This window comes from Lissotriton vulgaris, chromosome 6 (genome assembly GCF_964263255.1).
Source record: "Lissotriton vulgaris chromosome 6, aLisVul1.2, whole genome shotgun sequence".
NCBI classification, from domain to species: domain Eukaryota; kingdom Metazoa; phylum Chordata; class Amphibia; order Caudata; family Salamandridae; genus Lissotriton; species Lissotriton vulgaris.
The window spans coordinates 1,602,888,232-1,602,915,592 of NC_141694.1; the positions used below are offsets into that span (position 1 = coordinate 1,602,888,232).

General features: G+C 42.1%; 1 protein-coding gene across 1 annotated transcript in view; it reads right to left on the minus strand.

Annotated features, from left to right (window-relative positions):
* Positions 1-27,361, minus strand: part of MSH2 (mutS homolog 2) — a 755,480-nt gene that overhangs the window by 468,217 nt on the left and 259,902 nt on the right. Inside the window, exon 7 of the mRNA XM_086927770.1 lies at positions 12,035-12,234. Coding sequence (XP_086783896.1) covers positions 12,035-12,234 — 200 coding nt within the window. The remainder of the gene's footprint in view (positions 1-12,034; positions 12,235-27,361) is intronic.

Sequence of the window (27,361 nt, forward strand, 5' to 3'; positions counted from 1 at the left end):
TTAAAACCTGGAATTTAGGCACAAGGTGAAAATGTCCAGTAAGGTAATTACTTTGATAAGAAAAAGAGAACTACTACATACTACAAGCATGTAGGCCACGAAGACAGAAGCAGTATTAGTAAATATAGGAGACGCCCATTCCAGAAGGAGGTTTCCTCTACTTCTGTGCCAGGATCTCATTTCTTTTTTTTAAACTGTTTTTATTGATAACAAAAATGCATCGGTGCAAGACATTGTATAGATATCTTTGGCAAGGTAAAACAACATCACTACGGTGCTTCGCGACATATTCAGAATCAGGAGTACCTAAACCCGTTAACCCCAGAGGTTGTCCCTTCCTCCACAGTTACAACGATGTCACAGGGTAAATAAACAGGCTCTCATTTCGGTTTGTAGGACTGGACCAGAAGGAACAGAGGACATGTGCTGTAGCCAAGAACAGCAAAGACATTCACCAATTTAGTGGGTACACAGGAACAGCTCTATCTTGCTATAGTTCATAAAGGTTATGTTGTATACAGTGTGGTGAAAAGAAAGAAAGTTGGGATAGCATTCATCCACGCCGTCCAATATCACATTACCTAGGTTTACCATCAGGAGTGTTTTTTCCAGTACAAACTACAGTAAGTGTGGTGAAAGATTTTGTTCTTCAGACTTGAAGTATCTAAAAAGTCCTTGTAAGAAGGGTAACATTTGTTGATACTGTAAAAGGTAAGAGCAAAAGATGGGATTCACCACCCATAAACATTCTGGTTCTTTGTAAATGATTCTGTACGGTCACTCAGGTTTTCCTCCTTCTTCAAAGCTCCATCACTATCTTGCTACGTTTGCACTCAACAAATAAGGTTACACGCTTCAAATACTTATACACACACACCTATTATAGCACTAAGGAACATTTAGGCATACGAAATTTATCAAATAGTACAGGGCACCTAATCCACCCCAGTTCGTTTTTTGAGAAGGCTAATGTAACTCACCTTAACCACGACAGGCAGGAAAAGACAAAACTACAAATCATCGATGGAGTATGAATAATGTGAGTTCGAATGCAAAATTAACAGAACGAGGGCCTCGGGGGGGCTTGAGTCAAGATATCCTTCAAAGGGATCATTTTCAGTTTCTTTCTGAACAAACCCAAGCTTGGAATTGCATCAAATACTGATCCTAAAGTGTTTCGCCGAATAGGTCCACTGTTGCTGAGTAATCTACCTCCAAACTACTTTCTAAATGTTAAAACTATAAGGAGGGACAATAGTGAAAGGGATGCTTGGCTCAGATTCATAACGATGGCCAGTTTTCTGAAAACAGTTGTGAAATTTACTGAGCTGGAGAAGAAAAGCTGCTGTGTTTCTCCAAGCAGAAAGTGTTTATTAACTGAAATAAGTACCAATGAATTGCTTGTTAATCAAGTTCACAAAGTGAAGTTTTATTTGTTTTTGTTAACCTTAAGACTTAGCATACTTTACCCCTACTAACCAGTGCTAAAGTGATTGTGCTCACTCCTTTAAATATGGTCAAATTGGCTTACACCCAATTATATTTACTTATATTGCCTAGTAAAATGGTACTGGAAGTACCCAGGGCCTAAATATTAAATGCCACGTACTAGTGGGCAGGCATGAACTCATTGCGACAACCATTCAAGCAGCTCTTGCCAACTTGTCACTGGCCTGCCATTTGCAGCCTGTGTGCAGCTTAAACCTGCCATCTCGACCTGGCAAAATGTACTAACCAGAGCCTTAGTACTTGGTTCGTCACCAACGCAAAGCTCCCATGAACCGGACTTCGCGCTACAACGACCACCAGCAATGCAAGATCTGCACTTCCCACTTAAGCACCGAAAGCCTGCGGTGACTACCAAGGCTTATCTTAGGTCCTACACTATCCTTCAAGGAGACGGTATCCTCTCCAGACGGGATCATTTTGTGTCTGGTAACTCTCACTCGGAGGCTGTTTCCCTACGCCCTTACTTCAGAGGACCTCTCTACCCTTGATGGGCTGTTCTTTTCCTCCAAACCCTCTCTACATGGTTATATACCATTGATGAAGCTCCAGCAAAAACCATCTGCAAAGCCCAATGGGATCTTCGTGCTACAGCGACGACCGTCCGTGACAACCGGCCTGCTCCTCGGTCAACAGAGACTACAATCCTAATGCTCTCCCTGCTCCACGAAGCCTCCTGCACTGCGAATTGGCCTCTCTTCACAGGACTGTGACAAGGTAACTCTTTCAGTGAGACTAACCTGGCACCTGTATTCGGCATGTGCTTCATCGCGGTCAGCCTGAAGTTGTGACTTCACCCCACCGCAATATACCAATTTCTCAAAACCTAATTCAAATCATCATAAAATCAAATGTTGCACGTGTAACGAAATGCCTCTTTTTGTATGACCCCCCCTCCCCCCCTAGGTTTTATGATTGATGCGGTTGGTTTTTCAACTGAGAGTGCAATGGGGTCTGCTAAGCAGACCTCAGTGCCAGTGCCCTGACCCCAAAATGTAAGTTACATTGGCTATACCCAATTGGCATATGGTAACCTAACTGCAAGTTCCTGGTATATGGTATCCAAGGTACCCAGGGAAAGTTAGAGAGTCACCCCAGGAACTGCAGCACTGGTTGTGCTGCACAGGTAAAATGAGTCTCCCGTCATTGCAGTTTTAAATTGCTTGCCCGATTTATTCATTTAAAGCACCTGGCAAAGCTTAACCTTTCTCTACAATATATGTAAGTTACCCATATGGCAGGCCTACGGAGCACTAAGATAGGGTGCAATATATTTCATGAGCAATACATGTGCTTTTTATGTCAGTTAATATGATAGTAAATATGTGAAACTGACGTTTTTACTGTGAAAGGACTTGGCCGCCCCATTGGTGAGTACAGAGTTACACTCTGATCATAAGATGGGCTAACTCCTGAACGGGGAGACCAAAGTTGATACTGAAAGGTATTAAACAACTTGTCACATTAAGCTCATCTTTATTCTCAAGTCAAAATTATTGTAACAAGAAACAATGTGCAACTTTTACGGGAAACAGCCTTTATAACTTAAGCTGAATAAAGCATGCCTATACAACGAAGGCTTTACCACTAACAACTTTTTACGACGCAAGCGTTTACCGCACAGGAGTTTACAGTCAATATGCCTTTTTCATGCATGCCGTTACAACATATTTCTTGTAAAGGTATGAATGGTAAAGGCATATGCTTTTTTGAGGCTCAGTTGTTTGTCATTTCTATTTCTGTGTTTGCCTGCTCGTGTTTTATAGAAGTGGATCCTATTCCTATTCCTGTGCAATGCAACTAACTACTGTCAAGACTGGTTTGCCCCTGTGCAATAAATACTTTTGCCGCACAATCAAGGGTTTTGCATTTCTGTGCATGCTTGAATGCTATTTATTTCGAAAGCTGCAGCAGATACAACCACAGTTTCAACAGTACAAGTTTTTTTAAAAGTCATCTGGCGACAGTGCCTTTGCAGACATTCTCTGGTCCCTTAACTCCTTCACAGTGGAGCTGTGCTCATGAGGAGCTGGGCTCGTCATGACAGCTGCACTCAGCCCACGCGCAATTAATTCACCGCCTGTGCGGGAAAATTAATCAGTGGGCGGAGTTGTGACGAGCACCGTGCTCACCCCCCCCCCCCCTCCCACGCACCGTGGGGTAATTACCCCTGCAGCGAAGAGGTTAAACTGAACAGGTGGGGGGTATTTCCTCACAACGCAGTTGCAGGCAAGTTGAATGCGTGACGTGCGCTAAGATCTGGACCCCCAATCTGTACTGGTTCAGGAAGAGGGGAGGGAAATGGCCTAGGAGCACAGCGTTAGCATTTGCTATTGAACTCGCCAGATCATACATAAATCTTTTAAACTTACCAAAACACAGTGAGTGATTCTTTTGCTCCGCAAACATGATCAGCAAGGCCCCCCAGTTACCATGATATTGTTAGCCAGACGAGTAGACGACCCATTTCTACCACAGCCGACATATATACTGATGGTTGTTTCGGTGCAATTGTTGGTTTCACGCATTCACAGGCCTTCTGTTTTCTGTTACATGTTTGACGTCGTATGAGTATGATTGGCAATACTCAGTATCTCAAGACTATTCGGACTGCTTTTAAGACAATATACATTTCCCTGTATTTGAATTTATTGGATTTTAATTCAAATTGAACGTGATGATCTGAAGTACTGGTGAGGTACTGGTGTCATTCAATTTCATGCGCATTATGAGTTACTACTTCATGTATTAGGACATGGTCTAAAATGGCAGCTACCTTCAGGGACAGACAGGGGGATATATTACACTATAAGTCTGTCTTCACTGTTCAGCTTTCATTATTTGTATACACTCAGACCGCCACACTGTAACCCTCTCAAAGCCCAGAATTTCTTTGTGCTGATATACATAGAAGGATTATACTTACCATTAAAATATTACAACACATATGTCTTTACAAAGCATGATTTTACCACAAACATTTTGTTGTACAGGCAGGACTGGTATAGATGTGTGTGGTAAAAGTTTTCATTGTATAGGCATGCATACTAAAGACCCATGCGTTGTAATGACAACGTAATAAATGCATGCATTGCTTTGGCATGCCGTATTCCATCACACAACCATCTTTTACACAGTTACCACATTGTTGCCTTCAATCTCCTGTGCCCTTAACAGTTACACAAGAAGCTTAACCCTGAAACAGCAATCTGTCCTCCTAGGGATACAAGCAAACTACTCTGCAGGAAGTCACACGGGTGCTGGACCAAAAGGCGAGCTTCAAAGCTGAAGCCACCTTTGGAAAACAAACGAGCAACACTTGGGAAAGGGGAAGCACCATTGTTTGGGCAAACTAGCAGGCCCCTGGAAGAGAGAGGGAACCTGTTGTCAACCGGTTTTCCAGGGGTGTGCAGCTCCCTGGTTAGTAACTCTTCTGGGTTGGGCTCGGGAGCGCTAGACACCATGAGAGGGGTTCTACCACCTTGGGAGTGAGCCGAATGGTGCATCTTGGAAGTGGGAATTGGAAGTGGGAATCGGAAGAGAGGGAACCTGGTAAAGTATTGGCTACAAACTGCATCCTACCCTGTGGGCATTTCATTTTCTCAGCATAAAAAGGGCTCTGCTGGGACCCAAAACTCCAATCTCGACTGGACTAGGAGGAAGAGCAAAGGAGGACTGCCCTACTGCACCATGGACATGGCAAAGAGGGGCTGCAATGGTATGGATAGCACCTGCTGAACTTGGTGCCTAGCAAAGACGAAGGGTCTGTGCCAGCTCGGTACTGCTTGAGGAGAAGTCGTCTGCAGAGCCCAGCCAAAGCAAAGAGACTCCAAGGGTCAGCTGGCTGACCTCCTACTCACACAGCACAGGGCCACAACAGCTGGTAAGTCTGCCAGAGCAAGTTGGTAGCCGGAATCTTCCGACCGCCACCAACCGTCGCTGTGCAGCACCAGGGATCAGGGCACGACGCTTAAAGTTGCACCAAAGTCCGCTGAAGAATCATCGAAGTGCAGCTTGGTCAACCAGAAGCCGAGTTATCACCCAGTGAAGGATTTAGTTGCGATTGCATGAATGGGACGTCTACCAGAACCAAGTGGATGTTGAGGGTCACCAACCCAGTGACCAGGACTACCTCACCCCCTTCGTGGACCATGGAGTAGCTCCAGGAAGACCCCCATCAACTACATCACATCCACAGCATCCTTCATCCCTTGTATTAGGACCACTTCCTTCGGAAACCACTACAACAAACAAAAGGGCCTAGAACTTACTAAAGACTGCTTTGCCTGCTGTGGTAACTGTCACAGAGGTCCTTGTTGGTCTCCCTGAATAGCTCCCTACTGGAGTTGGTCGCCTAAAGAGACTCCAAGTGACTGCATTACATCTTGCACAACGTTTTGGTGAAAAGCTTTGTAAGTGTCAAATTTGTTGAATTTGCTAATGCTTGAATGAAACACTTTCATTACCTACACTTTGTAAATTCTATATCTCCTGAACCTTCTGGCAGATTTGTTTTGCCGTGTAAATTCTATATCTCCTGAACCTTCTGGCAGATTTGTTTTGCCGTGGTGTCTAAAAATAAATGAAAATATATTCTACTTTTATGAATTGGTGTTGAAATACTTGCGCATATTGTCGACTTCATTAATTGTTTTGGTGCAGTTTAAATGCTTTTCGCTTATTCCTTTGTGTCAGTCTTGGTCCTCAGAGACCTAGTTACATAGGGTTGAGCTGAAAGTTTGACAAACGAAACCTACTGGTCCTAAAGGCGTTGGTAACCACAACACAACCACACCATGGTAACAGAAATTGATCTTGAATGCTACATTTATACAGTGCTCAATATATTGAAAAAATCCAATGAGCATAGCACATTCTGACACTAAGCAACAAATGTTATTTTTGTATTATCTTAATGTATCTTGCCAAGGCATATCCGATACTAAAGTATTTCATTGCATTAAAGTGACTAATGCTTTGCTTCGATTTAAAACTAGATAATTACAAAAACAAATCTTTTTGTTTCAAAAGAAAATGCCAACTGTTCTCTCCACTTTTAGTATACGTAATTACATATGTATAATTACTCTGCAAGGATACTTGTGCTAAATGGGGGAAGAGTACTGGTATGTTTCGAGAAAGAAGTGGCTGGCAGAGATATTTTGACTATAGGTACTCACTTTTGAGAGGAGTACATTTCTACATAATTAATTTTTATTTAGTTGTTGTTGTATATCATCATCATAAATCAAAATACTTTATTCGAATAGCACTCATTACTATACGTACCAATACAACGCGTACCATTACAACGCAGGTATTAGTACATGTTGTCAATTATAATGAGATACCATTACAAAGCAAACTTTTACAACGGCTATGCCTTTACCACGCATGCCATTACAACGCAAAAATATGTGTGGTAAAGGTTTCTAAGGTAAGCGACAGTCCTCTCACTACATTTACACTACCCAGCATGACCCCCTACACTACACATACACCACTACACTACCCTAAACCCTAAAACACAACCCCCAGCACGACCCCCTACACTACACAAACACCACTACACTACCCTAAAACACTACCCGTAGAACAACGACCCCCTACACTACAAACACCCCTACACTGCCCTAACCCCTAAAACACTACCCCCAGCACGACCCGTACACTACACAAACACCACTACACTACCCTAAAACACTACCCGTAGAACAATGACCCCCTACACTACAAACACCCCTACACTGCCCTAACCCCTAAAACACTACCCCCAGCACGACCCCCTACTCTACACATACACCACACTACCCTAAACCCTAAAACCCCCAGCACGACCCCCTACACTACTCAAACTTGTGGAGTGGTGTGGCTCACTGGTTAGAGGTGGCAGACCCGGAAGCAGAGGACGGCCCGGGACCAGGGTTCAATTCCCGACGCGGTAGGGTCGTGGACCAGGGTCAGCGGACTCGATAATTCTCGCCTCGGTGCCTACTCTAACCAGGGATCACACTCGGCAACTCTGGGCATTAGCTTGCCTCATCTCCACAACGGCCCCCCACATACGCCCGGGATGCCTGGTTTCATCCTGGAGATACCCAGTAGGGACCATCTCACAGGGAAAGCCAGGACGGGTTCCCCAGCTGTCTACAGCGCGGAGATACCCCATGTGGGGTGATTCATGCGCTTTACAAGACATCATTACATTACATTACATTACTACACTACACTACCCTAAAACACTACCCCCAGCACGACCCCGTACACTACACATACACCACTACACTACCCTAAAACCCTAACCCCAGCTTGACACCCTACACTACACAAACATCACTACACTACCCAAAAGACTACACTCAGCACGACCCCAACACAAACTCCACTACACTAAAACCTAAAACACTACCCCCAGCACGACCCCCTACACTACACAAGCCCCAAACCCACCTAAAACCTTAAAAAGGTAACCCCCACCCCATGCCCAACCCCTTACCTCTCTCTCCTTGCGGTTCCTCTGTCCTCGTTGTTCCTGCCTGGCTGCTTCACATAGTCTATGAGGGCCGGTGCACGTCGTTCTGAGGAAACGGAACAGCCTCCGTTCCCTTACAACGACGTGGATCGTCTAATTTCTTTTTTTTTTTTTAAAGGCATGGTCATTTACTATACATACCATTACAACGATATTCGTTGTAACGGCATGCGTGGTAAATGACCATGCGACCTAAAAAAATGCGTAGTAATTTACTTCGCGATGTACAACGCATGCGTGGTAATGCATGCGTTGTAATGGTATTGAGAAGTAAAAAACTCCGTAATAATGGCTGTTTACCACTTTATCTGGCTATTGATCCATGAAAGTTAGTATGAAATCAAATACATTTTAATACACAATAAATACATCTTTCAAGAACATTTTAAATTCACACAAATATAAGCAGCAATGATGGGGTAATGATCTAGTATTTACTTCAAATCCTCAATTCACTTAAGATATAATTCAGTACAGCATGTATGATATGTATGCTTCCCAGAGAGAGTAACTAGGCCAGGGCCAACATGTGGGACCTAGTCTCCAACGCTAGCAGTGATGGGCGGAAAAATTGCATTCCCTGCAGAGTATAAAGTGTGCAGAATAGGATTACTTCGTGCATTGGTGTGCGGTGCCATCACACGGACACGGAGGGAGTGAGGGAAACCAAATGCCTGGGTTGGAAAAGCTGCCAGGAAATGTATTGTTTTGAGACGAAATCTGGGCAGCAAGAATTTGTTGCCTCTCATTTGAGATTGTCTGCAGATTAAGTGCAAGCCGAGCTTGGGGTTGTCGAGGAACTCTCCCAACCCCGGGAGTCTGATCCCCATTCGGGTCGACTGAGCATGTTGGAAAAAATGCTCCTTAATTCTGCCAGATGAGATATCAGTAAGCGTGTCTGAATTAGAAAAGTATTCCGGAGTACCCTTCTTACCGAAGCTTGCTTTAATAAATCTGAGGCATGGGCTATCTAGACAGTTATCCAGATTCATACAAGCTGTCAATATTGTTCTGCAAAAGTGGGCCTCTATGCTTTTTGAGATTCAAAACCTGAGTAACAACGGGCGTATTGTTTCTTTGTGACAGAAGGACACAGAGGTAGATTGAACACTGCCAGCAATCACTTTGTGAACTTGTTTTCTATTACTTGTATAGAACTGCAATGAATATAAAGCCTTTTGTTTTAAAAATACAAAGTAATTCTTTAGCTGGCTTATGACCCAATCTTTTTGAAAATAAAAAAAAAACAGCAATTGCTCTTTGAAATTATTAAGCTCGAACAATCAGGAAAAAGTTCCAATTAAAATCTACATCATATGGCACTGCTGGATACATAAAATGGGAGGGGGAGGGGGTGATATTATCCTAAAGTCTTCTTTTCCAAGCAAAACTTTTCTGGTTTTGGCTATTTTTGGGCCGCATTTTATTACAAAGGATGTAGTATAATTAGTCTTTTAAGACCCAGGTTTTCCAAGATTCTGTTAAAAGCATCGAGCAGGGATTGATTGATTGATATTTAATGAAAATGGTCCACCCAATCCTTGACTGGTACAATGGTCTGAACTTTAGGCACTTACTCCCAAAGCAAATTTGGAGAATTGATAACCTGCCAAAAGGCATGATGGTCCTTTAGCATGCACGCAGTCCTTGGGTCTTCCCAGGGAACCTCCTTTAATTCAATTTTCCATTTTCTGATTACTTCTTTGTAGGATTTCCTAGTCTTTACTACTCTAGTCTGATCTCTTGGGTGTTTGCTGTACTTTACACTTGGAAGACTGCAAAAAATCTACACCCAGTCAGTAAAAAAACGCCCTAGATGTGATAAAGATGGAGATTAGGAACACGTGCTTTGCTCTTACAAAGCAGTGTCCAAACTTTGGGAAGATATCTTTTTGGCCATTACTGACAGAGTTAGAGGAATTGTCAAACCAACCAAACTTACAGCTTTGCTCAGCCTACCAGCAATACGTCTTGAGGTAATTAGGGTTCATATTTAATGTATATACTGGAAATGTATTGTAAGCCTCATCTATGTACAGTGGCTGAAAAAGATAAAGAAAACTGGTGAAAGAGAACATTGGTACCACGCTCATTTAACTGGAATACCAATTTATAGAAAGATATAAGGCAAGTGGGCTTATATAAAGCAACTCCCAAGTTGATTTAGGACTACAGTATTTGAGTCACTTTTGTATGCACTGCCACATTAGAATGATTTTTCCCTAAATTAACTTAACTGTATGAGGAAGGGAATCTAATGTTATAATGAGTTTTGAATTATGTGAAGTATTTTGGCAGTGGAAAGATGAGCTTGTTATAGGAATGTACGGATGAGGTTTCTTTTTTGTACCAATATTTATTGATTTTCTTCTGTATACATATGAATGCTTTAATTTTTAAATATCAAATATGCGAGGGCACTTTAGAGGAAGTTGTCTCAAGACAACGAGCTATCTTTGAAATGAATTGGATACTGTGAAATGGGGAAGCTATGCTAGTATGTACACTGGAACAATTTAGTACTTATTCACTGTAATTCTTGGAATTCTTATCAATTTGTTAGAGGCTGTACATTAAACAATTTCTTTTTAAAAAAATGTATATATTTACCAGAAAGAGGACAGCATGCTAGTTCCTTCAACCAAACAGTCATCAGTAGAAACTTTGATCACACAGTGCAACTCTATTACTCATTTTGTGATGCTCCTTTTGCTGCCAGGCATATTGCCATATTCTGCCATCTGTGTACGGCTTTCTCTTCTATGCTCACCTGAATTTATAAGGCCATGGAATGTTGGAAAGTAGAGTAGTCTTGTGGCTAGGTTTACGGTTAGAGTGTGTGGACCAAGTAGAGCAGATGCTTCACATTGTGGGTATTCTAATGCACAACCTGTCTTCAACAATAATTAATCAATCAGCACGAAGTAGCTACCTGGCTAGGGCTTGCTAAGAGATAGACTCAATTATAGAGGTGCAACGTTAGCCACCAATTGAGGTGTATATAATCATTTCTTACTTTAAGCAGTTGAGCTAAGTGGTTGATAACTGATAAGTTCAAACTACCAAAACAGCTAAAGTGTTTCACCAAATTTCAGAATGACACAGTTATTCATAACACTCACAAACATCTACTACATACACTTAACACTTACCTGTTAAATTGATTCAATTGGTGAAGGTCCTACCCAAATGCATGAAGTTTATCTTTGAGTATTCTATTGCTGAAGCTTGCTTAAAATTAAGCTTTAAGTGCCAATATTTTCACGGAATTGGCACCCGACTTTCAAGATTTTTCTACACCCTCTTGGCAAATGGTGCAATATATGTGGAAATATTTAGGACGACACCTCAAACCTGCAACCATGAGCTCCCAGAACGGATGACATGGTAACTGTATGATTAATAGCGTTGCGGTGATCACCGACCAATCAAATGCTGAGTATTGACAAGTAGATGGGCACCTCAAAGTATATAAAACAGAAATCAAAATTAATTTTTATTTATATTACTAATAATACCACCAGATGTATTTTCAGCATGGTTAAAATAAAAAACTTTCTTTACCGTAACACTCATTGGTAAGCCATATTTTTTTTTAATGTACAAAAGGCCCAAATTATTTTTTTCAGGAAAATGTACTTTTCGAAGTTTACAAGATTTCCTTAAGTATTTCACTTTTTGAGCTACCATGGAGCTTCTCAGTCAAACTAAACTCATGGTGGTCCGGTTCACAAACAATCTGAGCATAACCTTAACTATGAGAAAGTGTACACATAATCCACTACCTTTCAAACCTGCAGGTTATCTGTAGAATTGTAACATTCTGGGTGACACAGTACTTCAAAAGTCGTTAACTATCAAATAATTTATACAAAGATTCTGAATATTCATAATCTTAGTTCTGTATCTTGATTCGTGTTGCCAACGACCTACTCGGAGAAAAATCAAATTCAAGGAAAGGGTGGGGTAAAGAAAAGAAGAAAAAAAAAATCAAACCTTGATATTTTTCGAGTGCCATCACAACACTAGGTATATACTCAATTGCTTGGTATATTCTGTAACAATCTTGAAGATTTGCTGTTTTCTTCTGAAACTTCTTTGCCAGACGATTGAGATCTGGAAAGCGACGCAGAAGATCTTCTTGAAGAGATTGTCTTAGCTCAGCATCTTCAACAAATGCTTCCACCAGATTTAGTCTGCACAATTGAGAGATAAATATAGTTCATGCGGTTTCTTCAATTTGTAGTGTATACACAATGAGAATTAACTCGAAATTCATAATTCAGTTCTTAATATAGGGTAGACCAAAAGCAAAACCTACAATCTAGATAAGTGCTCACAGAACAAACCATATCACGTCCCAAACATTCAGCAGAGAGTGCAAAAATGCCATACCAGCAACATTAAAATGAATGACAAAGAATGGTAAATGACAAAATGGCATAACATTGATTTGATTCCATGAGATCTAGACGTTCCAGGATCACAGAAGCAGTAATAATAAGAATGTAAACTCAAATGAAAAAAAATGTTTACAAATATTTTTTTTATATTTTTTCAAATCAGCATAAAAAAAACCCACTAAATCTAGGCACACTACCTAAAGCCATGCACATATCCAATTTTACAAATCCCTCCAACCCAGACACGCTCTCCAGGCCCACTCCCTGCCTACTGATGCACTCCCATAATTCAGTCCTCCTGAGGCAACATTGCTCATGGGAAGTCTAGACCACAGCGGAATCTCTCAGATGTACTGCACGGTTACTATAAACTTTCCTGGTTCACTTGACAACCTCAGAGCCCTTTTTTTTGTTTGTGTGTATTTTTTTTTTTTTTTTACAGAGTTTTATATAGGGCGAACTTGACCCGGTATCAGAGGGCTTTACAAAGCACCAGTTGCATTACATAAGGATTCAGAAAAGGGGTGGTGATGAACAGAGTGTCTGAATTAAGCAGACCACTCTTACCCAGTCCAAAGATCAGGGCTTGATCCATCACCGTTATTTATCTCACTGCACCATCCCAGCTCAGAACCTGGCTATATGCAAATCAGTCTGTCCCTGGCCCAGTGCATCATGGGAACAGGGCAGACTAAACTACCAAGCCAATTCTTCACCAGAAAGGAGACAAGCTACCGGGGACCGGTTTCTGGCATTTCAGCCTTCTTCGGCCCGGCTTGCTTGAATCCTGATGGTGCAGTGAGAAAGGGACTCATGTCTGAGTATACCCTGCCACACCTATAGTGGCCAAAAACGATTCAGAAAAGGGGTGGCGATGAACAGAGTGTCTGAATTAAGCAGACCACTCTTACCCAGTCCAAAGATCAGGGCTTGATCCATCACCGTTATTTATCTCACTGCACCATCCCAGCTCAGAACCTGGCTATATGCAAATCAGTCTGTCCCTGGCCCAGTGCATCATGGGAACAGGGCAGACTAAACTACCTAGCCAATTCTTCACCAGAAAGGAGACAAGCTACCGGGGACCGGTTTCTGGCATTTCAGCCTTCTTCGGCCCGGCTTGCTTGAATCCTGATGCTGCAGTGAGAAAGGTATACTCAGATGTGAGTCCCTTGCTCATTGCACCATCAGGATTCAAGCAAGCCGGGCCGAAGAGGCTGAAATGCCAGAAACCGGTCCCCGGTAGCTTGTTTCCTTCCCAGTGTAAGAATTGGCTTTTGTAGTTTGGTTTGCCCTGTTCCCATCATGCACTGGGACAGGAACAGACTAATTTGCATACAGCCAGGTTCTGAAACTGGGATGGTGCAGTGAGCTAAAAAACGGTGTTGGATCTAGCCCTGATCTCTTGACTGGGTGAGAGTATTCTGTTTAATTCAGAGACTCTGTCCCTCACCACCCCTTGTTGTAAATATTTTTGTCCACCCTAAGCGTGGAAGGGTATACTCAGATGTGAGTCCCTTGCTCATTGCACCATCAGGATTCAAGCAAGCCGGGCCGAAGAGGCTGAAATGCCAGAAACCGGTCCCCGGTAGCTTGTTTCCTTCCCAGTGTAAGAATTGGCTTTTGTAGTTTGGTTTGCCCTGTTCCCATCATGCACTGGGACAGGAACAGACTAATTTGCATACAGCCAGGTTCTGAAACTGGGATGGTGCAGTGAGCTAAAAAACGGTGTTGGATCTAGCCCTGATCTCTTGACTGGGTGAGAGTATTCTGTTTAATTCAGAGACTCTGTCCCTCACCACCCCTTGTTGTAAATATTTTTGTCCACCCTAAGCGTGGAAGGGTATACTCAGATGTGAGTCCCTTGCTCATTGCACCATCAGGATTCAAGCAAGCCGGGCCGAAGAGGCTGAAATGCCAGAAACCGGTTCCCGGTAGCTTGTTTCCTTCCCAGTGTAAGAATTGGCTTTTGTAGTTTGGTTTGCCCTGTTCCCATCATGCACTGGGACAGGAACAGACTAATTTGCATACAGCCAGGTTCTGAAACTGGGATGGTGCAGTGAGCTAAAAAACGGTGTTGGATCTAGCCCTGATCTCTTGACTGGGTGAGAGTATTCTGTTTAATTCAGAGACTCTGTCCCTCACCACCCCTTGTTGTAAATAGCATTACATAAGGACACATTAATTTTTGTTAGGCACGGGGAGATTAAGTGATTTGCCCAGAAACACAGGATGTTCTACGTCATTGCAGAGACTCGAACCCGGTTCCCCAGATTCGAGGTCACCCGCCCTAGCCGTTAGGCCAACTCCTCTCCCCATTGGAAGAACTTCAATGTTTCCCCGTTGGAAGAACTGTGTGGGACCTGTAGAGGTTGAAGACTGGCAAGACGCCCTGATGCCTCCTCATGAACTTACTACCTCCTGCAGATTGAGGCTTGTTCAAACCTACTGTCTTTCCTTTGTATACATCTCTCCAATGCATGTATACCGGGCGGGCTTGCGACCCACCCCCACATGCTCTCGATGCGGAATAGACTCAGCAGATTCCTATCACATGGTTTGATTTTGTGTGGTGGTACTTCAGTACTGGACCAAGGTGACCTGTGAGCTGTCAGAGTTTCCCCCCTGTTGATTCTTCTTGGGGTGTTCGAGGGAGCTGGAGCTTTGGGGGCTAAAAGGGCGTGCTTGGGCACGGCCCTCGTGGTGGTGAAACAAGACATCACAGCTCGATGGCTGTCCCCCGGGCCTCCTACCCTGTCGAAGTGGAGGAGTGTAGCTTGTTATGCACAGCAGGAGCATGAGGTTTTCGAAGCCTGCGGTTCCACCCAGAAACATGGACCGGTATGGGGGAAAGTGGCAGCGTCAACTTGCTTAATTACCTATGAATCTGTACTTGTGGTCATTCTTCATGTTTGCTGCGATATACTTACGAGATGTTTCTGCCCTACGTGAAGTGTATACCATATTTTGCTGTGTGTGCCATGTGTTTACCTTGGCTGGCTTCGCTGGCTGAAAATTCAAAAGATTTTTGTATCTAGGCACATTATACTACACCCAAATATACTGCATAAAGTGAACATGGGTGTGGATAAAGGGCATTTGGTGCACTGTCCATTCATCCCATTTTCCATATGGGGCATGAATGGCCTTCCTATTTATTTATATTCTCTATTTTTGTATGAAGTTTGTAGAAATAGTAAAATCAGAAAAAGACATACTAATAAAATCCACCCTGCCACGGGATCTTAGGACGCGCCAGAGAGGGACAGATTAGGAGATAAATCCACATCTATAAATTTAGCTTACCAAAAAACTATATATAGTTTGACTGACTAACTTGGGACATTTATATAGCCCATTAATACCCTCCAGACACTGCCTACACCAATGACAGAGGACAGGACACACACTGCCTAAAGTCTGTGCCAAAGTATCAATCTTTATTAACTTTGGTGCAAATCATACTCTGCGACACTAAACACCAATTCAGACTGGGCTAAGAGCGAAGCACTTCCCATGACCCCACAAATGACATCCCTCGGTCTACATGGCCTCCCTTTCCACTGTGTGCAATCCAAGATTAAATATTAGGTTATCCTTATCAGTACTAACTTACAGATAATGACCAGAAACTGTATGGCCGTACTAATGGAGCTGATGGAAAAGGATTTGGAGTTGGAGCGAGTTCCAATAATCTTTGTGGGGTGTTTACAGCCTTTATAAAAGGTGGTCACACTCATTACAACTATGTCTTCAGCAGGTTATCAATTCCTATTCTCATAAAACAATTGTGATGTATTGAATGCCAAATCAAGACCTATATTTGGCAAAGCAATACTCCTCAGCTGCATTAAATCCTCACGGAAACACGACTTCTGTAGGTCTACGCGACTTAAATCTTGAAGTTTACCATATGGCTCAGTACCACTCGTAACTTTCTTTTTATTCTCAGTCAGAGCTGGAAACCTCTGGCTGGATGCTTCTTGAAACTCATATATACGGTGAGGTCCAAGGGCACTCACTTGCTTACAGTCAGAATTCTACCAGCGAGGCAAAAACTAACACATAACAGTAAGCTCCTACACCATGTGGAAACTAGCCTTAGACTACTGCACCAAGATACTTTTTTGCACTTATGAGCTCCTCGTTCCCATACTGTGGGATTTACAATTGCAGGGGAAGTTCTTTATAAGCTGCGATGGATGCAACAAGGCATCATCTCAATTGCTCCTGTTATATCCAATGAAGTCTTGAAATCTCTTTGGATACGAGTGCAGCCTTTCACCTAAGACACAATGACTTCCTGCAGCATTTTCAATTGAAAGCCAGCCTTACTAACAAAATAAGTATGTGCATCCTTGGGTTTGGAAAATCGGTTCCCCAGGATTATTTACAGAAATGTGGAACATGCAGGAAACTTGTCTCAGGTCTCCATAAAATGCCAAGTGAGGAACTTTACTTTAAGCCTACCTGGACGCAACTTTACAACAGAAGGCAATCTTACCTTAAGACTATCCGGAATATTGGTAATTTATGTGGTCTTCCACAGGACCATGACAGAAGTTTGCGAGAGGCCAAGTCAAAATTTAGGTTCTTTAAAATATTGCGTAGTGGCACTGGACCCCTTTTAAGCTCTACAGGGCAAAATTTGCACTAACTGCAAACTGCTGGAGATGTGACCATCCCTCAAGGAACATAATTCACATTTTGCTGCACTGCCCAAAACTTCACTCCGATTGGTCTTCTATCTAGTGACAAGTGTGAGAGATTCACAATTTCAAATGCCTCTAGACCGTGTTCTATTGCATGACACCCAGCACATAGTGGGCATCACTTACCATGTGGAAAAAAAATAACTGGACTCGCCATCTGCAACTGCTAAAATCTGCCATTTTGCAACACTGGATATCTGCCCTTCCACCATCTTCATTGCAATGCTCAGAATCAATTAAAAATTGGACACACATTAGCATGTGATATCCAAGTTGAATGATCATTTGCATATTTTTTGTACAGTTTTGGCGGAGACATATATCAGTTATTTGCCCTGCATTAAGGACTGCCAGACGGCTTGGACAAATCTCCCAGTGTACGCCCTAGAAGGGTGTTCATAAGACTATGTGTTATGCTAATTCTCAGAGTGCTAAACGCTAATACGGTGCATGTGATATATTCTCAAACCATCTTGTAATTTGGTCGAGCATTCAAGACCTCTTGTACATACTTTAGTATATACTTATTATATACTTACATGTGTATGTACTTTGTGGGCTCTGGAGATCAGCCCTAGGACTTGTCTGCTTCCGCTTAGGGACTTTTTTTCCGTTCAACTTCCTCTACTTAACTGTCTTGATAGAAAATGACCAGCAGAGGTCTGTAAAATACCAGAATTGCTTTCTACTGAGAGACTTTCTTTTTTTTCTTTTTCTGGCAACTGTCTCTTTAGAACTTTCTTGATGGAAAACGACCAGCAGAGGACAGTTAAATACCAGGATCACGTTAGCATTCTCTAGATTCCAGTCCACAGAAATTGTCTTCCACAGCACCCGTAGACAATAATATTTTTTTCAAATATTGTATTTTCAGTGATATGACCACTGAAGGCCCTGATTTTATATTAAAAACAGAGCTTTGGACTATATCATTTACCGCTCTATGTGTTCCCATACCTGGCGTGTCAAGCAGTTTGGTGCTTACTTTCCTTCCCTGTTAAAGAACAGTAGATCTTTCAGCACCCAGACTAATGTGCTGCATGGCTAAATACATATAAGGTCCCAAAGGCGAGACAGATTGCATTGCAAAGGTTTGTTTTTACTTATGTGAACACATTCTGCCTCATACTAAACGAGGTGTGTTCTCTTTCCTAGACCATACTGTATATTGTCATTCATGTCTTATAATTGTAACTTTAAAAAAAATAAAAGATACAAAAAGATACATTATTCAGAGCTGTATTTAGATTTTCTGATGCATTTCCATAGGTAAAATGTGCTGCCACTTTACTGCAATCTAATAAAATGAAGATGAACCGCGCTGTGGAAGTTTAAAATGTGAAGGCGAACTTTATATGTAAGGGAAACATTCTCGGCATATGATATTCATTGTTGCAACAGGACTCATTAAGTCATCAGAAACTGTTGGTTCAGAAAAAAAAGGCTGATTCGATCAAGATTGTTTTGGTAGTCAAGCGCACCTTATACAACAGTGCGTGGTAGGCAACAGAAGAAGGAAGGTGGACTGAGTTCTTAATAGCAATAAAGAATCTTAGGAAACTTGTCATCCAAAGGTAATTGTTGCAATGTCTCCTTTGGTGCATGGTCAACTATGATTTTTTACTTTATCTGGACCATATTATTGCTGATATAAAGACTGTATTCGGACACCGACATTTAATGCCACAGTAAGAGTGATCCGTCCCTAAAATGGTCCTGTAAAATAGGCTCGGGCAAATAGCTGTATTTAACATGCAACTCACCAGTAAGTCTAGTGTACGTTACTGAAGAAATTGCACTAGAGGCACAGATGTTAAACGTCATATATGGGCTCAAGGGCATTTCTACCACCCACACAAACATGACCAAAATGGGCAGATCTAGGTTGGAGACTTGTGTAATGGCTGGGCTGCAGTTTAGAAAGCACTGCAGATACATGCCTCGGAAAAGCGTCTTTGACAGGTAGGAAAACCTATTTGATATATTAGTTAAACAATCCACAAAGTGTACCTTATAAGATCCCAGGGCTGGATGCTGCTTAGTATAGAAAAAAAGTGAAATGCTCCAAATTGGGAATAGTTGACCCTCACACTGAAGATTAGTGCAAAAGCGGTTTTCACTGTGTGATTACAATTGCATTTTCCAAGAAGAGGAACACCTCCAAATAACATTTTTTTAAGTTCCCCAGGGAAAATGCGAGAGCATTGATTATGTTATTTTTCACTAAGTTTCAATAATTCAGATCAATGGTTATGGAAGATTTGTAATAACTTTAGTGGAAACATAAGTTTAAGCGTACTTTTCTCAGCCCGAGACAAACCTAGGTTAAAACTAGCTTTTGTCTCGGCATAACTCCAGGGGTCAATTGCTCATCGTTGGCTGGCTGTTAACAACCCTCCTCCTGGAAACAATTGCTTGGTCTCTGGGCCCTGGTTGCAGGGCTGTTGTCAACTAGTGGTCAGTTAGCATGGATTGCCCATTTGAAATGGGAGATGAAAAGTTTGCAAAACAAAGTATAACGTTAACAGTTCATCCTTTTGGCTTAGGCATACCAGGTGGACCTGGCAGGAACTGATCGCATTAATTTCCTGAGCCATCCCAAACTTTATGGCTTCAAACCAAGCAGGATGGAAAGCAACTTCTGACCCTGAAAGAGGGATGGACACCCTGCATCTAAATAGTGGAGAGGCTATGGGAGCAAAGATCAGCCAGATGGAGAATCTCAGCTACTATCAAATCCAGGTTTGTCCCGCACTGACCTTTGTGTGCCGACATGGACTACTTCAGAAGGAGCTTGACGACGTACATAATTTTGAGAGATGCTCACCGGTTTCAACTTAGGATTTTGCCCAACACGAAGGCTTTGAGGTTCAAAAAGTGCCCAAGTTCCAAGGTAAAACGTTTGACAGGTGACATGTTCAGCTTACTTGACCCCCACTCCATCAAGGGTAGCCGCATTCACATGTACATCCCAGTCAAATGCAAATGCTTTAATTTTTCTATGCACGTTTTGTAATTAAATGTATAATCACTGGTTCCCCTTATCCGTTGGTGTCTTATTGACCATTGCATGTTTCTCGGTTTTTCTAAATTTTTTGGGGAGTTTTACTGTGTTATTGTCCTACCTTCAAAATGGTTTCAACAACTCGAACCTAATACTCATTTCTCTGTGGAACTGAATGTTGATTTTACCACAGCTACCACAGTTTAAGCACGGTTCACTGCTCAGTGAACCGTGGTTAAGGTCTAACCAGGATTTGTTTATCAAGTTGGTAAAAGTACTACTTCCCAAATAAATAACTCACTTTTTGACACATCTATGCATTAAGCTATCAGAAAAATGAGACACTGCTACAAATTATTCAGGAATGAGTAAACTGTAATTACGTAGGCCATTCAGTAGGCTTTCAGTGAACTCACTCTTGCACCACACATAAAACATTTGTAATGTAATAGAAAGAAAGCCCTTAACTTCTTGGGTGCTAAGGAAGTGCAGGACACGTCCTCAGCACTGACGCTCGGGTGCTGAGGACATGTCCAGCACATCCAAGCACTCCTCCACAGGGGAGGAGCTGGTGCTGCCCCTGAAGTACCCCCCCCCCACTTCATGCCCCCACAAGGGATGGTAGTTGAAGCCCTTCTGCTGCCATCCATGATATTTGCCCCAGCAATCTGAGTACGTTGACGCACACACTAACAGCCGACATCATCAAAAGCCACCAAGGACGTGCTGGAAGCCATCTGCTTTCAGTTCGTCCAGAAGACAGGTACGTTTTGGGTCCCTGTAGGTATGGGGAGGGCAGAGAGACACCGGGGGAAAGGAAAGTTTTTCCTTTCCCCTGGTGTCGCTCTGTACTGTATTCCTGCTACAGGATCGTGTATGGGACAGCGATCGTGCAGCAGGAATGCACCCACTAGACACCAAGGATTTTTTCTTGTTGCTGGAAGAAGCCCACATGTTTTGGCCATTTTCCAACATCCCTAGGGGCAAACTAGCCATTTTTGTAGGCCGAACTGCCCCCAAGGGAAGGAGCAGGCTTAAAATTACTAGACATCAGGGAATGCAATATTTATGAATGTTGGTGAAAAGCCCCTTTGGAAAGAGTCACTCCTTATTCTTTGACTGGTCGACTAGACACCAGGGAATACATTTTTGTGAGTGAGAACTGGCATTTGGCTGGTGGTGTGTGTGTACTGGTCTTTGGATGGTAGTGTGTGTGGGGATTAGCATGTGGCTGGCCTTTGGCTGATGGAATGCGTGGACTGGCTTCTAGCTGGCCGTGTGTTCCTGGCAGCTGGATGGTGTGTGTGAACTGGTGTGCCAATTTCTTGCCTTTGCACTGTGCCCCTCTTGGGGGCTGATCCGACGTATGTGATGCCAATCTTCCCCTAGGGGTAGACTTCATAGTGTTTTATAATGTTATCTGTTTCATTTCTTGTCATCATCTACATTTGTGAGTGTTTGGTAAGGAAATATTTTTGTGACGCTTACTTAAAATGAGTATCATTGCCCTTATTGATTTTCTTTTTAATTTTTTTTTGTTTCAAATTCATGTTTAGATTTGTGCAAGATCTGTATTCTGTTATCTTGCCCGTATTTTTGTCCCTTCCTAGATAAATATCTTTGGTGCTTGCTGCATCTGTGCAGAGTAGGTGCAGTTGATACTCAGTCTTGCTGCCGGTGGCAAGTGAGCGGTATTTTTTTTTAGAGTATCTAGCTAATTGTATAAATGTTATTGTTTTTTTCCAGATTATATGTCAATATTTATATTTACTGCTTGATACAGCTGAGTTTGTTTAGTTCTAATTTCACACGGAGTTGGTTATTGTTATCTTGTTTATGTTAGTTTCATAAGTAAGCAAAATGGCTGCCGGCAAGCTGTATGCCTAGCAGGTTGTTGGTTTGCTTTTTGAATCAGCCTCTGAAAATGGCTCTGAGACTGACTGCATCTGAGGCAGAGGACCAAGTCAAAGGATCTGGCTATTAATTTTCTATTTGCGAGGAAACTTACGATGTTGAACCCACTATTTGTGCTGATGAAGTTCCTTTTTTAGAGGAGGACCATGATAAGCCAGTAGTGCAGCAAGAGCAAGCTGGAAGGTTTCCCATTGGAAGGGCTGAACCCTGGGTTGCCCCCAACATGGTGCAGACTGTTTTGCTTGCCTTTAGCGGGGTTTTCGTGAGTAGAGTCATTACAGAGAACTTTTGCCTATTAGTTTATACAAACTATTTATTGATGATGGGTTTTTGTTCGATATTGTTGAGCAGACTAATCTGTAGGCAGAACAGTCATTACGGGGCATCAGTGCCACACTTAAGACCCACTTCAGAGCTACCCGGTAGATCCACAAAAAATCTCCATCAGATTAAGCAGTTTTGGGGTTTAACTTTCCTAATGGGATTGAAAAGTAAGCCATCACTGTCTTTATATTGGTCTACTAGTCTCTTGATGGCAACTGCTATATTTCCAGCAAGTATGAGTCAAAATTGGTACTTGATTCTGCAGCAGATGCCGTATTTTGTGGTTAAAGATACAGCATTGCCATGAGATTGTGACAGTCATCAAGATTTGCCCGTCATTGACAATTTAGTAGATCGTTTCTCAGAGATCTATGATCCAGGGAAAGATATATATTTTGATGAGTCTCTGGTCTTGTTCCAGGGCAGTTTGGTTTTCCCAGACAATACATTCCCAGTAAGAGAGCACATGCATATAATTTCTCGGAGTACCTTGGTAGGGATTCTTTAATTGACCCCTCCCCCCTCCCCCCTCCCCCCCCCCCCCCCCCCCCACCCCATCCCAGTTATCCTTCCACTTTTGGAGTCAGTGAGAAAATGGTGTGGGAACTTGCCAGATAATTTTTGCACAAAGGTCACAATTTATATGTGGGCAATGTCTACACATGTATGCAATTATTTAAATAACTGTTGAGAGTGGGCACTGTGGCATGTGGCACATTACGCTCTATCCATAAAGGTTAACCTAAGGGGATTGTGTTAAAAAAAACTTGAAATGGGACAGAGCACTGCTTTGCATAGTAATGAACCTCTTACTGTGAAATATTCAGACAGAAGAGATGTCCACATGCACTCAACTATTCATGATGAAAGTACTGCGCCTGTGACTGTTTGGGGTCAGGTCGCAGAAGAGCACAAACCTGTGTGTCTTATAGACTACAACAAGCAGTTGAGATGTGTAGATAGGGCACTTCAAAGGTTGGAGCTTTACAATGCGGCTCAAAAGATCTAAATCTGGTACAAGAAGTTGGCTATTAAGATCGTACTCCAGAATTGAAAATGACTTATAAACAGATTAAGCAGTCTGTAATAGGCAGCCCTGATGATATTCAGCAGGCAAGTGGTCTTAGAGGCGGAGTGGTGGAAGATGTGGCAATATTGAAAGTTTGCAAATTTCCTGAATACATTCCTTCAACACACAAAATTGTTTTTACTCTTTATCCTGGCCTACGTGTGCTCACATGTTTTAAATTGTGCCATACACAAATGAAGTAATGAGAGCAACCATGACAGTAAAAGGAAACTGACTGTGGTGTGTATTGTTTTATATTTTATGATTAGATACCTGGTTGATAGCAGCTTGATGTGCTTAGTTACACCGGTTATGTATGCAGGGATGGTTGGTATTGCATATTCTACCACTAGGTTGGTCCTTTCTATTTAAAATAAACGTGCTGTTTTTAGTTTGATGTTTCCCTGCCTGTGCTTTGTGTGTGTAGTCTGTTCATTTTAGGAGAGTTTTAGAAATAAAGTTGGTGTGGTGCTTCATTTTTTTCTTTTTTCTTTTTATTTATTGAGGGTTTAAACCATCAAACATCAGAAAATCAGTACAGATACATCAATATTCCGGATCAGCACAATCTTGGAAAGTCACACTACAATGTGGTCTCAACATTTTCTACATTTAGCAAAGATTGTAGCGGAAACATATTCATGAAGGAAACAACACCTCCGGGTGGTGTGGAGCTTCACGGTGATGCCTGAACTGCGTATGGCTGCCAGTGTGTGTGGCTATCGTTGTGTGTGGACAGGCGTATGGCTTATGGCTGCCAGTGTGTGTGTAGTGAGCAGCAGCAAGTCACTCCACACATTACACCAGGTGGTGTGATTGCTGTGCCTTACGTGAGTGAGAGATATGTATGGGAGATGTGTGTGTGAGTGTGTTTTGTCTTGCTGCTGCTCACTACACGCACTGGCAGCCAACCGCCAGTTCACACACTTTACCAGCCACCAGAAAGTAGGACTGCAGTGTCAGCCCTGCAGGTACATAAAAAAAAATGATCGGCTCTTGAATGGCACAGTTTTCTGATGCAAGTGCTGTAATGTGCTGGGCCCACTGTTGGCACTTTGAATGGTTGTGTGTGTGTGACGCATGAAAGTAAGTCACTGGTTCAGTGGTACTAACTTTAAATTTCCTTACTTAATAGTGATATCAGCATTTTAATTTTCGTGAAAATGTTTTGTTAATAAAATCTAAATTTTGAACTTTTCACTCACACTCCTGTCAAATTCAACCAATATGTGTGTGAACTAGAGTAGTAGATGGTGGTGCAGTAATATTACTCTTTTCTGTTTTTCTCTGCCCGGGTGTACATTGTTTCTAGGGAAAATATTCCAGATATTTTCATGACCTAGACTCCAGGATGGTGAATCTCGCATGAATCCCACAAGGGGTTCTTACCCAAAATGCCTTGCAATCCTCAAACATAGGTTTAAAAGCAAGGCTTGACAGGAAGAAGGGGTACAAACAGTAGGATACCAGAGGACGATATGATGGCAACTGTCACTAAATGTTTAATAAGAATATTAGCCAGAAATTAGGATGCTATTGTGGAATGTATAATGGACATGTAAATTATTCTGAGTATTAATGAAGCTCCTGTTAATGTGGCACTCTTTACTGCAACTGACGAATGTTTAAAACTAAATATATATAAGGGTGTAAAAATCTGCATGGAGTCGCAAAGTTCCCACATGTCTCCCGTAAAAATGGTGCTTCACCTGTGTGGGTGGGACTAGCGCCCACCCATAGGCTGAATCCAAGATGCAATGTGGTAACATCAACAAAAGTGGTAGCTGCAGTTTTCGGGCTCGGCAGCTACCCAGGGAAACCTACCAAACACAGGTATTTCTGAATACTAGACACCCAGGAGAGTACAAAGTACTGTGCCTCTCATGGATCCCACAAAGTTTTCTTACACACAATGCCCTGCAAACCTCAATATTTGCCTACAATAGCACATTTTCCTTGCATTTCTGAGATGTGTTCTTCCAGAATTAAAAGGAATCCACTAATTTCCGACCACTCTGCGTTCTCTCACTTGCCCAGATAAAAATTGTGCCCCAAATGTGTGACTGGGCCTAGTACCAGTGACAGGAACGGACTAAACTAAGGTTGATGTCTGTCCATGCAAAGAGACACTCATTGTTCTTAGGTTCATTTGTTGCAGTTGTGGGCCCTAGGACTTGACACACAAGTTAGGTACCATTTTAAAAATAGAGTCGTGGGAGAGTGGTAGTTGGTGAGAAATGTGTTGCTCCCTGCAGATTCCAGAACTTTCCATCGCAGAAATGTGAGGAAAATGTGTTTTAGCCAAAGTTTGAGGTTTGCAAGGGCTTCTGGGTAAGAAACACTAGTGAGAGCCAAGCAAATCATGCCCTCTGGATTGCCCCAGGTGTAAAGTTTTTTTTAAAAAAATGGGCAGGTTTGCTACATTTCCCTAGGTGCCAGCAACATTCACAGCAGGCCACATTGCAAAAAAAGGTCAGTTTAAAGTAGAAAAATGTGATTTGTTCATTTTGCGTTTTGGGACCTTTCCTGTCTGACATAGCCCGACCTACACAAATGAGGTACCATTTTTATAGGAATATTTGGGAGAATCCTAGTTGGTGGGAAATTTGAGGCTCCCTGAAGATTCCAGAACTTTCCATCACAGAAATATGAGGAAAGTGTGTTTTTTTAAGTCAACGCTTAATGTTTGTTAGGGTTTCTAGGTAAGAAAACCTGGCGAGAGCCACACAAGTCACCCGACCGTGGATTTCCCTAGGTGTCTAGTTTAAAAAAAATTACAGGTTTGGTAGATTTTCATAGGTGCCCGCTTACCTCGGGCCAAAATTCCACAGCTAGCTACATTGCAAAAAAGGGGTCCGTTTTAAGTGAAAAAATGTGATGTGTCCATGTTGAGCTTTGGGCCCTTTCCTGTCGCCAGCACAAGCCCTACCCACACAAGTGAGGCCCAGTTATTATCAGCAGACCAGGGAATAGAGACTAGTAGAACATTTATTATCAATTGTATTTCTCTGCATTTTAGCCTTCCAAATTGTGTAAAAAAAGAAGACAATTTGAAAAATTTCCACTGAATCACATGCTAGTATGGGTACCTACAAATTCCAGAGACGTACAAATAACCACTGCTCTTAAACTCCGTATCTGGTGTCTATTTCAGCAATACATAGGTTTCCTTGATACCCACTTTTAACTCTTTATATTTTACTTTATGAATTGCTTTATGCGTGCTACAAAATGAAAAACCATTGTAAAGTACAGTTCAGTTGTTGGCTCTGGGTATCTTGGGTTCCTGGCAAAACTACAAACCCTATATATCCCCACAACCAGAAGGGTCTAGCGGACATAATAGTGTATTGCTTTCGTACATCAGCCATAGTGAAAGGAAGTTACATATGAAACCAGTCACAAATGGACATTTTTTACTACTCTTCTTCAATATTTTTTATTTGGTATCTAGGCACTGTTTCTTTGGGAAAACTACTTTCTAGCAACTCAAAAGGCCAAGAAAACAAACCAGAGATAAAAAAAATATACAAATCCATTACTCAGAGCAAAATCACACAAAAAGATATGTTCAATCGAAACTCAAAAAACCCAGCACAAAGCTATGAAAACATTCCAGTATCTGAATAATTATCAAGAGAGAACAGTGAAACAAAAATAGCATCCACTTAAATGGGCAACAACATGCCTTATTCGTCACCCTACAAGTTAATTATGATTGATACACTTATGATAAGGTTTGGATCAAAGTCTTCCTTTCTGCAAACGTCATGTTTCGGTGTACCAGACTGTGTCAGAGGCACTTCACCGGGACACACATAGCGAATAGTGCCTAAATAGGGTGCTCAATGCATCCAGCTGTGCTACAAATCTCTTGTACCCAATCCAACTCAATCA